This window comes from Aspergillus luchuensis, chromosome 5, assembly GCF_016861625.1.
Source record: "Aspergillus luchuensis IFO 4308 DNA, chromosome 5, nearly complete sequence".
Taxonomy (NCBI): domain Eukaryota; kingdom Fungi; phylum Ascomycota; class Eurotiomycetes; order Eurotiales; family Aspergillaceae; genus Aspergillus; species Aspergillus luchuensis.
The window spans coordinates 117,182-130,965 of NC_054853.1; the positions used below are offsets into that span (position 1 = coordinate 117,182).

The following is a 13,784-nucleotide window of genomic DNA, read 5'->3' on the forward strand; positions in this document are numbered from 1 at the left end:
AACAGTAATACGGATAATAGAACTATTCTTAAAAAATATTATCATAGAATATAAATTATAAATATAAGTAATATTAGTAATTATATATAACAGTATTAATATTATATATTAAAGATATATAATACTAATCTTATAGCCTCAGGTAATTATCTCGCGCTTTACTGGTTTATATTCTATTTTTATCATTTAAGTAATTATAAAGTTATCCATGATAACCGCCCCACGTAGTCCGGCACCGGCGGGAAGATACTGTCAGGATCCTGCCTGGTGCGCTTCAGGCAATGATCCTCTGGCTGCCTTACTCCTAGACTATCCAGTAAAAGACTAGAACTCTAAGTCAACAGACTTAGAGCGCGCATCACTTATAAACTTCAGTTCAGTATTCACTGGTCATGTGACAGTTCGTCACAGATACTATTTATAATAAAAATAATCTAGTTTGTATCTTTTAAACATACCAAAGAGATACAGTTCTATGCGGGAAGAAATTATAACATTATTAATAATAATTCTATACCCATCCGAGTGCTTAAAAATAGTAATTGATTATATTATATTACTGATCTCCAAGAATCAGTCTATTACGTGGATATAGGCCACCTTTGTCATTACTAGGCGAATCTATGGTGTTTAGTAGCTGACTCCTTACCTAGTTAACAGGCTTTCTACCCTGACAAGTAGATCCTATCACAAGAATATAAAAGAATACAGACCAATTACGTATAATATATATATATTATAGATATAGAACTGTTTAGTATATTTATAAGACCACAGAACTGTATCAAACTGTAACAGTATAGTCTATAATAATCTAGGACCGCCCGGCGGTCCTTGGACTCAGGACTATAGACTAGTGCGGTACAAGTCTGCTGTGATCTAGTCCTTGGACTTTGCGGTCTTTTCCGAGGCCTACTCTTCAGTTACTGATTTACTCAGTATTCCTATTATCCAAGCCATGTCAGATCGCTGAAAATGACATCGGATGTCGTGTGATCAAATTAATTTTTGGGGGGAGAGGAATATTCCTATAAGTCAGAATTTGAGCAACATCCGACTTTGACTTTCTAGTCCTCGCTGATATAACCTTGGAATGAACTCAAGAATGGGATCTTGACAATTCTCTGTCCCGTTTTCTCAAAGAGCAGGCATAAGGAGTCCCTATCTTTTTCATCGCACTTGGGTGCTGTCCTTTCCCACTCGAAGCGTCCATAGTCATGCTCGATATACGGGCTGGGTCCGTACCCATCATAGCAGGCCATGTACCTATTTTCCCGCAAGCAGATCTTGACTTCAGCCTCCTGTTCGAATGGGACGCCGTTACCCCAGTCATTGCTTCCGATCAGGAACTGCCTCAAATAAGGTAACTTTGTTCGGAAGGAATCGAAGTAATCATGCCACCGCTTATTATAAGAGCAGTAGTACTCCACGCGCACCTGGCCATCTGGCTCTTGACGGGTCTCCATCTCGCTCTTTTGGAAGGGTCCCCAGTGGAGATGCTCCTCGGCAAGGCACACGTCGTATAATATTGCGCAGTCGTCGAAGGATAGATCAGTCAATGTGGCTGCATGCGAGAGAATCCATTCCAGCTGAGAGTCCCGCACAAAGCAATAATTACCAAACGCGAGGGATTTGAGATGCGGAAAATGTACCTCGCTTAGTTCCAGCTTTGGGTAGAAGCCGAAGTAGTTGTCACAGGAGAGAGTCAGATGCTGCAGAGATGAGGCGGAGGGTTTCAGCCACATGGATGGAAGTTGCGCGAAGAAGTCATGGGGCTCAGGGAAGTCAAGGTCGTCCTCCGGGGCGGCGTCATTGTGCTCTGTCACGATGCTTAGTCGGAGAGTACATAGATTCTGCAGCGCTTCCCCGATATTGGCAGATATTTTTTCATCGCCGACATTCACATCTTGCATGTTACGAATCCCGAGTTCGCGCAGAGGTGCTTTAAGCGAGGCCAGCCATTCAAAGAATACACGGATGGTTTTTGTGCGGAAGGCGATGGTTTCTGGACTGTCTCTCATCCATTCTACGCGGCCTGTGCTACAATGCTTGTCAAACCGCAAGACAGCGCTTTGCACATTTGGGCAGTCTGTGAGGTTGGCAATGCTGTCCTCGAAATCTTTGGTCAATGCGACTTCCTCCTCGTCATAGTCGTCCTGGGCCTGTTAGCGTGCGGCGCTCGGCCCGCGGGGGATAGCCGTGGACTGACATAGTCATCTTGGCATGTATTGATGTACACCTTCTTGACCATTTTCTTCAGTGTTGCATGATCCGTAATGCGATCGACAGCCTCATAGCTCTCTTCGTCCGGAAACAGACGCAGAGTGTCAAATAGCCGTGGAGTAGCAAAATGTGAGAGGAGGTGACTCGTTTCCCGGATAGCCTTTAGGGACGACCGGTCAAGGAATGAGATGATGTAAGCGAGGAGCTCACTTGGGAGAACGGTGATAGAAACCATGTTCCATGAGCGATTTATTACATCAAAGTCAGGATGTACCTCAACTTAAATGCTGAGTGAGCCCTGAATTGACAGATATATGTCTGTTAATGTTGATAGGGGGGCCGAGCCCAATAAGATTGTCGTCTAAACTGGATCGAGCATAGCTTTGCCGCAGCGGCCCCTGGCACACTGTAGGCTTCCATCTGGATGGATTTCTGCCTAGACAGAATAGCCGCACGTGGATTAGAAGTGGACAAAAGTATTTATAGCAGTTGCTGACTAGTATTGAAATGAGACATGATTCCTATCAGTCTTGGGTCTCTATAATTTTTCAACAACGATCAATATCCCTGATATGTCACCTGACTCTCACGGGTCCTGTCGACCATATGCGGATGGTCACTTTTGACATGCAGGTGTCACAATTAAATATAGAAACTATTTAAAAGAGACTAGTAGTCTAGTCTACGGTCTCTTTTTTAAGTCGCCACCGCTCACTTTGCCGAACTGCACAAAGGCTCCACAGGGACTGGAACGATGTTTGCTATTCTCAAAACGCAAGGACTATAAACTGTGTAGTTGTCATGCCTGAGCGAAGCCATTGTCATCAAATCCGCTAGTTTTTGTGGTGCGGTAATTCGATATTTGGTAGCCATCCGCTCGTGAGATTCCGCTTGCGGTCTGCCACGGAGTCCGCCGTCCGCGCGCTGCAGCGGCTATAGTTCCTTGCTGAAGGCGTCTTAAGCCCCAAGCCAGACTAGATATATGAAGACGCCAAGACCCACTCAACTTTCAGGTTTAGAATAATCCAGTAAATGAAATGAAAAACATCGAATATACTATTCCCATCAAAGAAAGAAGGTAAACCAGGACTCTCAAATATCAAGTGTAGCAGGATCAATTAGAGCAATCTATTTAGAAAAAATAGTGACCCATGCTTCCCACTCTTTGTCATTGTTCTCAATGAGCGCTACCTTCCTCCGCTTTCAGCCTGCTCGAAACTAGTTAGTTTGGCTCTTGAGAAGATTTCCTGAGTATGCAGGGCTTTCGAGGAGCGACTTGAAGCTCCTTCAGGTTAAGTGTCTCCTGCTCGGCCTTCTTCAGGTAGCCATCCCCAAGGAATCTCCTCAGAATCGGGGTGTGGTCGAAGATCAAATCACAAATTTGAGCGAGAGGTCACGGCACCGCGTGAAACACCTTGCCAAGGAAACAAGCAAAGTCCATGTTGTGATTAACATAGTCAACTCGTTGTTCTTCGTAAATCTCAAACCCAGCTTTGACTCTCCGCAGGTCACGTAAGTCTACCCCATCCAGCGCTCTGGCAAGGAAGTACCCGTCTTCTATCGCCATTCCCATACCGTACGCGGCATAAGATAACACTGGGTGTACAGCATCCCCAACACATACCACCCGTCCTGTAGACCATTTTTTCGTAGAAGATCAATTATAGATTTCCCAGCAATAAATCTGCCTGTCAAAGTTAGTGGCCACTAGAGAACGAGGCATTGGCTGTGCCCAGTCTTCTAATATTTCCATAAGATATGCCTTTGGGTCTTCCGGGACAGGCTTCCCCTCCCAAGACGGCTCGACTACCCACCACTCAAACCTGGACTTCCCCACATGCAGCATTGGAAAAAAGCTGGTTTGGTGCTGGTAGTCATGAGAGACAACACCATAATTGGGAGGGATATCGGGAATGTAATCGCACCAGGCGAGCCAAAGACGAATTCCGGTGTGAAATAGGTGAGGGTCGCCAAAAGCCTGTTGTGAAACCTTTGATCGATTACCATCTGCACCGACGAGGATATCGACCTTACGTTGGTATCCGTTCTCAAAGTGGAGTTCGATATCATTTTCAGTCTCAGTATAATATATAAACTCATGGACCGCGGTGATTACACCATCGGGGACAAGGGCGAGCATCTTTTTGAAGTTGGAGGAACGAAGCACCCTGTAATGCCAGCCTTTGATACCCATCCGCTGCTCGACAGCAGGATTAAACGGTAGCTTGACGCGGACCGTTCTGGACTTGTTTTTGAAGTAGGTGACTGTGTATGAGCCAACTTTGTCGAGGCTCAAGCCGTAGGATCGGAGGATCGCCAGGACGGGAGTAGACAGAAGAACAGCGCCGCCTATGGCTTTACATTTTGGTTGTCGCTCAAATATGCGCACATCATAGCCGCGCTGAATGAAGGCAAGGCCGGCCGAAATTGATCCCGGACCTCCTCCGACGATTGCAACTCATTTACCAGAGCGCCAGTTCTGAGAAGCCATCGTGAACATAAATCGTAGGATGTGCCGGCAACGGAAGTGTGAAAGCTTCTATATCAATATGCGAAAAGAGCACCTGAGTTCACGCTTTGAGTAGAGAAAACTCTGGCCCAGCCGTTATTATAATAGGATATATACGGAGGCATAGAAAGAAGAATCCTCATGTCCATCAGGCAAGTACAATGGCCCACTTTCCGATTCCTGAGACTTGGGTCAACCTCCCTAAGTCGCATCGTAGCCCCACAGCGGGTCCACAACACGAAGTGGCTATTCATCGGCTAGCGAAACGAGGTCAGATCTGGGCGTCGTTCTTTCTCGAAATACTCATGGATCCCCCCCGTAATCCTCGGAAGGGCAATGACAAAATTTATGCGCGGCCCGGGCCATTGGGCATTTGCACTACGTCAGAGTATAACCAATATATTATCAAAGTGCCACTTCATCTTTTGCTCATAAGATAAATTCATTGTATTTCAATTAACAGGAAAAGGCCTTGTTATGGAATCTATCCAAAATATATTATCTCTATCAGATCAAGGAAAAATGCTATAGACTAAGCTCTATTATGATAAAACTGATTCAAAGAAGCTACATCTCTTCTCGTTCTTCTAACCCGTCTGTTATAATGTGTATGGCAGACTCAAGATTATGCTTATATTATGAAAAGATAATTTATTGTAGTTGCAAGATTATGAATTAACCAAGTGAACTTGGCTATGAAGGATATTTAAGTTAACCAAAAAATTAGGTGTTCTATCTTCCGGAAACAATTACCAGAAAACTGCAGGGTTTCTTAGATACCGGCCCGCCTGTAAACTCCGTGAAAACACATTTGGGGATCAGGGACGAAAGGGAATATCCAGCGGACGGCTCAGGTTGTTGTTGAGTATAAGGTGAATATTTGGAAGAACTTATTGGTGGATTCGTGGTTTTTGATGGCTTATGGATAGTGCTTCTGTGATTACTTGTTTCCAAGATTCAATAATACAAGAAATAAAGAAACCCGGCAGATATTATACTTAAATAAGTCTTCCAGTTCCAGAAAAGGAACAGCAAAACTCTTTGCAGATGAAGCACAGGTCCATTTGCTCAAGGGCACCTACAGAAGGTGATAAATGTTTTGCCAGTAAGGTACAAGCTTATTGTTCCTTGTCTTGTATCTCAGTGCTGTAGCAATGGTTTCAGGCTCATAACGAAAGATAAGGACCGAACCCATGTTCTTTTGCCCGATATGAGTCACTCGGAGCATTCATGATATGTACTAGATGATGAAGGACGTAGGCTACATATAATCCTCAGGTTGGTAAGAGATCCCCCTGACCAAATAACTCATCAAAGGACATACAAACGGTTTTTCTCGATTATATCTTCAACATGTAAATCACGCAAGTTAAACTTGATCTCCACAGCCGAACATGACAACTCGAGTCTGATCTTAAACTCCGCAAACTCCTCAGACATAGCAGGTATAGGCCGAGGCTTGGTGTTGGACTCCTCTGTTGACTGATGGACATGCATCCAGTTTCCTTTAACTTCAAGATAAGTCAAGCTTGGACAGCGGTACTTTCCTCCTGAAAGCAGGTCTTCAAAAGCTATGGCAAGTGCAGTTAAATGCTCTCTCTCCAGGCCATCAATAATGAGGCGTTCCAGCGATAGAGGCAGTATATTATTCGGTGTATTTTTGGATGTTGTGTCTAGGCCGTCCCAGTCTAGTATCTGAGTCACCTGCAGGCGGAGTTCTTTTAGTACACTAAATCCCGCGAACGAACCGATGTAATCATACTCGTGACTCTGGTAACAATCATAAAGGTTGGTACTCTCGTGGGTTATGGTTAATCTCTGCAATGTCGCCCAATGTCTGCGCAATGGGTGGTAATATCGTGACGCGTACATATTTTCATCATCTGCGTAATTCGGGTTCTGCGTATGCTCAAAAATGAAAGATTCGAGGGCTTTGGGTGCACCGATGAGGTCTGCAAACCCGCGTCGAGAACAGCTGGACAGAAGTTGGATATGAGTCACATTCGAGTAGCCCACATTGTCCGGAATGTAGCTCGCAGCATCAAAATCCTGATCCTCGGCATATTCCTCATCAGAGCTACCACCGTCACATACCATATGGCCGTAGAAGCTCCGTAACGAGGGAAGTCGAAGGATTGGAAGAAAATGCGCTGAGCTGAGGCCACCATCTACATCGGAGCAGTCCACTCTGAGGATTCTCAATCTAGACAGAATACGGCTTGATGTTCCGTTCTGGGCGATGCCGGCCAGCCACTCAAGTGTGTAGTTGGAGAAATCACAAACCTGCAGGACCAGATCCTCGAGATTGGGCAGGAGAGCCAGAAGCAGAACAGTCCATGCGTCGTTTCTTTCTCGATTCATCAGCTCTCGGGCCCAAGTGGCTATCTTGTCGTTGTCATCGGATCCCAGGGCCGCCGACAGAACTTCAAGAATAACGTCCTGTTCGTATCGCACGCCGGAAGTCGGTCGCCAGCCACAGTCAATACGCAAAGTGCGCACTTCGTGTGCTAATGAGGGCTTGGATGCGAGTGTGTGTACTAAATGACTCAAGTGGCCATTGCGGTGCTCTATCAAGTCGAGCGACGTGAAGACTTCGGGTAAGAGAAAGGGGTAGAAGGCACGGCAACAGGATGCGAGCCGCAGAGTGTCCGTGTGGCTATTGAGGAAGCTTGTTATTGAGAGCAGTAATTCTCCTGGTAATTTGGAGAGCATATTGCTTAGTGTATCTATGTGCGGATTCCTGAAGCGTGGAATATTTTGAGAAGTATGGAGTCGTTAATCAAGCTAGACAGTTTGTGGCAGTTAAGCTGGGGTCGATTTTTGAGTCAGGAAATATTTTGATCTGGGCACGCTAACCAGAACTTCCAGCAGCGTAATTACCGTACTACCTGTATCATCCTTTCCCGGGTAGCATTCACAAGAATTCACTATTATCGTACATATCCTATCATAAAAACATTATCAAAATATCCTAAAGCTAAGATGTACATTTTAGAAATTAGTATGTGCATCGAAAACGAACATTGAGGAAGTATCTACAGGGTATCAAAGGTAGTAATCTATCAAAGAATATATTGTAAATTTGTAATCCGTAACATGAAGTAACAAGAAAAGAGAACAAGATGTTATCATGACCAAAATGCTCTTTATTCGTCCTTACTAGCTTATAGTTCGCTAGAATCGGTTATTAAATATAGTCACAATTACTGATAAGTTTATCACGGTCCAGCTGGAATAAACAAAAGAAATCCAAAACATATATAGATACGAGTATAAACATGTAATAATACCTTCTATTTCCTACTATGGCGGGAAAGGATAGCATACCCCACGGTAGTCGAAGATAAAAAAGAGTATATAACTTATAAATTACCCTCCCCTCTTTTTCTTAGAAAAAAGAAAAGAAAAAAAGTTAGGAACTCAGTAACAGTTGGTATTATAAGAGTAGATGTCATAGATCAAAAACAAATAATCAAGCACAAGAGATATGGTTCAAGATCTCATGAATGGACCAGACAATGAAAGTAGAAATCTCACAGATTAGTAATAGCCATAATCAATTGTTATATACTCAAGTTCATGATAGTTAGCCATGCTGCTGAACTATATTCTTATCCTGAATAGGGTCGGACAAGCTTCACCCCGCCTTTTCGAGTCATTGATTTCCTCTCTTTCTTTATTCAGCTGCCCATTATAGTCGACATGAGTGTCTGGATAGTAAACAAGCAAACGAACTTAGTCTACGAGGCCAGATAGACTTGGTCATGAAAAGGTATGATCTGGAAGGGGATAAACAGGAGCTCTGTCCGGAGAAAGCAGATCTAGAGGCAGTGAAACCGAGCTTTAGAATGATCCAGATAATGAGCACATCGTGGGCAGGCTAATCAAAAGGACAAAGCGACATGCGAGGTACGTACTTTAGCTGTGCATAAACTGGTATCGCATGTGGTAATGTGACACGCGGAAGGGCTGGTATACTCAGCTTTAATTATGAGTCTTTGATCTGCCTTTACGAAAATAGTTTTGTCACAATTTCTGCTCTCAATCGCAACCTGTCGAGCAAGTTTACGGGCCCGTGGAGTTATTTCGAGGTGTTTAGAAAGGCAGCTGCTTGTACTGCCGGTGATGACACCCATAAGGATATCACTAATAATCTTATTATAATTCAGAATACTGTATGTCTTGTCTAATTGATGATTTGTTCTATCGCACAGGGGGGATGCTGCAGGCGGGACGGTGTTCGTTTTGTCGGGCCTACATCCAGGTTAATGCCGAGGCCCACCCGGCTTCTCGCAAAGAACCCCCCAAGTAGGGAAATGCGGGAAAGCTTTCTCCACATGAAAAGCCCCCGTTGCACCTGGATCGTCAGGCCACATTCTAAAACTATATGCCTACGTAACAAGCACTTTCAGATGGAGCAACGCGTGTCAACAATATATCGATAATTAAGGAGACATGAAACAGGTAAACTTGGGCCCGAGATGCCGATGCAAATGCCAAAGCATGTACTATATAAAGTACCAGATTTCCACCTCTGATAAAGAGCGTTGAAGTCAGGGGGCTATACGAATCGCGGTGATACTACTAGTACAGCCTGGCTTAATCTGGTAAAGCCAGTCCATGCCCTGCTTCGTATTAGCATAGCCTGCATCATTACTTCGGTCACTTCTCATCATTATATTCCACACATCCTTGTTATCCCATCTGAAATGGGGTGTCTGCCACTAGTCATCATCCTTGGGGCGACACTGGTCCAGGCCGTCACCACTTCCACCACTCTCGATGATGTTTGCACCCCTGCATACGTTCGATCTAAGTTGCCCGTCGATAATGTTTATCCTGGGATCACTATTAGCCACACCAACCTCTCCGCTAACCCTGTCTACAACGTCTCTACTAGCGGCTCTGCGGTATACCCCGCCACCACGATCGACTATTGCAACGTCACCTTGGCCTACTCCCACAATGGCCGGGATGACACCGTCCAGATGCGCTTCTGGTTGCCCTCACCGGACAAATTTGCCAATCGCTACCTCTCCACCGGCGGAGCAGACTATTATGTTAACCAAGGCACACAGCAGCTCCCCGGAGGTGTGATGTATGGAGCTGTTTCTGGCTCAACAGATGGAGGGTTTGGAGGGTTTGATGTTGGTGTTGATGAGATCCTCCTCCTAGCCAACGGCACGTTGGACTGGCAGAACCTATATATGTTCGGCTATGAAGCCCACCACGAGCTCGCTACGATCGGAAAGCGCTTCACACGCAATTTCTTTAATATGACAGTCAACGAGGAAGACCAAAAGCTCTACAGTTACTATCAGAGCTGCTCTGAGGGCGGCCGCGAAGGATGGAGCCAGGTTCAGCGCTACGGTGACCAGTTTGATGGTGCAGTAATTGGTGCCCCGGCCATCCGGTACTCTTTCCAAATGACGATGCACCTCTGGGCGAATGTTGTTGAGAAGACGCTCGGGTACTACCCCTCTCAATGTGAGATTGAGGCCATTGTCAACGAAACGATCACTGCCTGCGATGGGATGGACGGGCGTATGGACGGGGTGGTGTCACGCTCTGATCTCTGTAAGATGCAATTCAACCTCACCGAAACGATTGGCAAGGGGTATTACTGTGCCGCGGATGGGGACGTCCCAGTGCAAAACTCGACCATCTCGGCCCAGGCAGTCGAGGTATTCGAGAAAATCCTTGACGGAATGACAGATGATGATGGCAAGCAGGTGTATCTATCCTACCAGCCTGGGGCACTTTTCTGGGATGCTCAAGCGACGTACAACACAACTTCAGGAAATTGGGGCTTGGACATCAACTCCATGGGTGGAGAATTTGTTACCAAGTTTCTGCAGCTTCTGGACATTGATAACCTCCCCACACTTGAGAACGTCACCTACGGGACGTTAAAAGAATGGGTGCAGCATGGCTGGCAAATGTATGAGGATTCCCTGCACACCACGTGGCCGGATCTGACGCCCTTCCACGAAGCGGGTGGCAAGGTGCTTCATTATCATGGCGAGCAGGATGGGAGTATCCCAACAGCTTCCTCGGTGCATTACTACGATTCTGTACGTAGGACAATGTATCCTACTCTTGGGTACAATGCGAGCCACGAGGCCTTGGGCCAGTGGTACCGCTTATTCCTTGTCCCAGGAGCCTCGCACTGCATGAACAATGATCTACAGCCAAACGGACCATTCCCGCAGACCTCCCTCCAAACCTTAATTGAGTGGGTGGAGCAAGGTGTTGTGCCAGTGAGGTTAAATGGCACCGTTTTGAGTGGCGTATTCGAAGGAGAGACCCAGGAAATCTGCGCGTGGCCCCTGCGGCCGATGTGGTATGAGAATGGGACTAGAATGGAATGTGAGTATGATCAGAAGTCTCTAAAGACATGGGAGTGGGATCTGGATGCGTTTGATCTGCCTGTATATTAGTAAGATGTGTGAGACCGCTTTCAGTCTAATTTTCTTTTCCCGGCGGTATGTACTCTAACACATATATCATACTTCCACGGGCATTGTACATGAAGTGACTGGCTTATTTCATATCCTTAGCGCTTGATCTCAACATACATTCTGACCAGGCACACCATATTGTCTTCAGTCTTCAGTCTTGTTTAAAGGCCACCAGCCGAATTGACGCCTTGCCAAATCGAGATTATACAGTGTAATTATATATATCTCTCTCTTTCTCCCTCTGTATCTAACCTCATCTATTGTCTTTACCAATCAGTAGATTCGTCTATACCATTTTCTTTCTTTTCTCATATGAAGTCTTTTCGTTTAGTAGTACTGAATAAGACTAGTTCACTAGACTAACACATTATATACCTAGGTACACATACAGTGGGAGTAAGCCTCGTAGGATCCCGATCCTTACAATATAGAATATAGATACGGAAACTAAATATCTTGATACTCTACTTTCACGGATATTGACTTATGATAGCAGGTATAGCTTAATGTTACAAATATCCACGGGATGGGATTCGTTCAGTATCAGGAGTGCTAAATTTGGATTCGTCGGAATATTTTGTGAACCCCCTGCGTTTGAGATCCTGCTCTGGGGCTTACAGCTACTCGCAGGGGTCGCCTGCCTGTTTCTAACAGACAGATATATAAGAACTACCATTAGTCTGATCTGGCCTGGCTATTAGCCGCTCTATGTGGAAAGCATGGAAGAATGAGATTTCAGTGCTATAGTTCAGGGACATTCAGGTTTAGATACCTTAACGAAAAACGAATTATGCCGGTCGCATGACATGGGATAAGGGACTACTAGAAGGTAAATATGGGATTACCGCCTGGATAGTGTGGCTGTAGCGACTAGCGCGTGTCCAGAGATGTACTAATCGCAGGATGAGACTAGATCGGGTTAGTTTCCCGGACCCAGGAGGAGATGCCAAGTCTAAAACAGCCTTGCATATGCTGCAAGGCTAGCAGTAAATACTAATATAAGTTCGTCGCTGTGTTTAAACTTATCCTTCATCATTCTCCCTGTGTCATTTAAACAAGCCTGATATTTATCATGTCTCAACCGTATCTGCATCCGGTGTCCCAGTCTGTCGCGTTGTTTGAGCAATTCATTGCAACGGGGCCACAGGTCCTAGTCTTGAAGGAGAAGGTGCTCTCTCTTTCTGGAGATAGTTTCGATATCAGGCTTGGGGATGGAGTGCCAATTCTGAAAGTTACTGGTACTTTGTTGTCAGTTTCCGGACGTAAGAAAGTCGAAGACATGGATCGCAACCATCTATTTGATATTCGCAAGGAGCATATGCACGTTCATACAACCTATGTGTTGGAGGATCCCGATGGTAACAAGATATGCGAGGTCAGGAGCAGTCACAAATGTAAGCACCACCAGGTACACTCCTACTGTATAACTGACCGCTACAGTTATCGGGTCGAAAGCCACTGCCGCCTGTACTGACCGATACGGCAAGCAAGTGGTCTTGGTAATGACAGGAAATTGGAATGATCGTGCTGCCCATATTGTTAATGAAAGTACTGGAGAAGCAGTCGCTCGCATTTCCAGGAAGCGTTTTACCGCCCGTCATATTTTCTTTGGCCAGGACACGTATAATGTGATTGTGGCGCCTGGTGTAGATATGGCATTGGTCGCTGGTTTATGTGTCTGCTTCGATGAGAAGAACAATGATTAGTGACGGAAAGGCGAACCAAATTTGTATTTAGACTGTGAAGTAATTATGCGATGGAGTGGTAGAACAGGAGTAATTAAATTTCTACTGCAAGCCACTTGGCAAACCCAATGAGAACATAAGAGCCGTATAATGTATCTAGGATGTAAGACGGCCTACATTGTAACCTAAGATATAACTTCAGGCATAGTATAATGTTTTGGTTTCTAGTACTAAGACTGTTGAGTATTGCTCCATTAATCTTGTGGTAGATCTTCGTATGAAGCGCGCTTAACGAAGCCTATGACTGCTGGTTGTGAGGCGTAGACAACATTACGGCCTCCTCAAGCACAGCAACCAATCCTGCTCTGTTATATTTGGATGGCAGTTGAAAAGTTTTGGGAGCACTGAATCATAGTGGATTGTTGATTGACCAGAATCAATCTTTCGAGGATTTTCAACAGGCTGCTTGTCACAAGTCGAAGTAATGGGCTACTACGAGGCTTGACAGCGCTAACCAAACTGGCCCCTTGGACCCTCATTCCTAATCAAACCTTAAAACTTGCAGGTCGGGCCCGCGCTTTCATGTCGATCGGTCATGCGCTAAGCGCACGTTGATACCCGATTGGGAATAGCTTGCAGGTGATGGGGAATAGAAGACCTTGCATCCCCAACAACCCCACAGGTCTGTCTGGCTCGTTAAGAAGCGATCAGCCTTACTGGTAGTTTTCGACATTTCAAAGTGTAGGTATGTAAGGACGAATAGGACAACCGAAGCTGAGCTGTCAATATTACAGCTTCGTGGGTTTGATGCGCAGATTGTACCCCAATCAAGTATGGTTTATCCGAGCCGAATGTTTTTCAAATCCTAATAATCCGAGGCTGAGCAGTTCAGCTGGAATGGGTTAC

General features: G+C 45.3%; 5 protein-coding genes across 5 annotated transcripts; 2 read left to right on the forward strand and 3 right to left on the reverse strand.

Annotated features, from left to right (window-relative positions):
* Nucleotides 1-1,067: 1,067 nt before the first annotated feature.
* AKAW2_50035A (uncharacterized protein) lies at nt 1,068-2,458 on the reverse strand (the record flags this gene model as incomplete). Its single annotated transcript, XM_041689808.1, has 2 exons — nt 1,068-2,156; nt 2,210-2,458. The coding sequence occupies 2 exons, from the start codon at nt 2,456-2,458 to the stop codon at nt 1,068-1,070; spliced, it is 1,338 nt and encodes a 445-aa protein (XP_041543456.1).
* A 1,422-nt stretch (nt 2,459-3,880) lies between these two features.
* Nucleotides 3,881-4,417, reverse strand: AKAW2_50036A (uncharacterized protein; the record flags this gene model as incomplete). The annotated part of the gene is made up of 1 exon (XM_041689809.1): nt 3,881-4,417. The coding sequence occupies one exon, from the start codon at nt 4,415-4,417 to the stop codon at nt 3,881-3,883; it is 537 nt and encodes a 178-aa protein (XP_041543457.1).
* A 1,626-nt stretch (nt 4,418-6,043) lies between these two features.
* Nucleotides 6,044-7,444, reverse strand: AKAW2_50037A (uncharacterized protein; the record flags this gene model as incomplete). Its single annotated transcript, XM_041689810.1, has 1 exon — nt 6,044-7,444. One exon carries the CDS (start codon nt 7,442-7,444, stop codon nt 6,044-6,046), a length of 1,401 nt encoding a protein of 466 aa, XP_041543458.1.
* Nucleotides 7,445-9,441: 1,997 nt separating this feature from the next.
* On the forward strand, nt 9,442-11,172 carry AKAW2_50038S (uncharacterized protein; the record flags this gene model as incomplete). Its single annotated transcript, XM_041689811.1, has 1 exon — nt 9,442-11,172. The coding sequence occupies one exon, from the start codon at nt 9,442-9,444 to the stop codon at nt 11,170-11,172; it is 1,731 nt and encodes a 576-aa protein (XP_041543459.1).
* Nucleotides 11,173-12,265: 1,093 nt separating this feature from the next.
* Nucleotides 12,266-12,899, forward strand: AKAW2_50039S (uncharacterized protein; the record flags this gene model as incomplete). Its single annotated transcript, XM_041689813.1, has 2 exons — nt 12,266-12,587; nt 12,634-12,899. The coding sequence occupies 2 exons, from the start codon at nt 12,266-12,268 to the stop codon at nt 12,897-12,899; spliced, it is 588 nt and encodes a 195-aa protein (XP_041543460.1).
* Between the last annotated feature and the right edge of the window lie 885 nt (nt 12,900-13,784).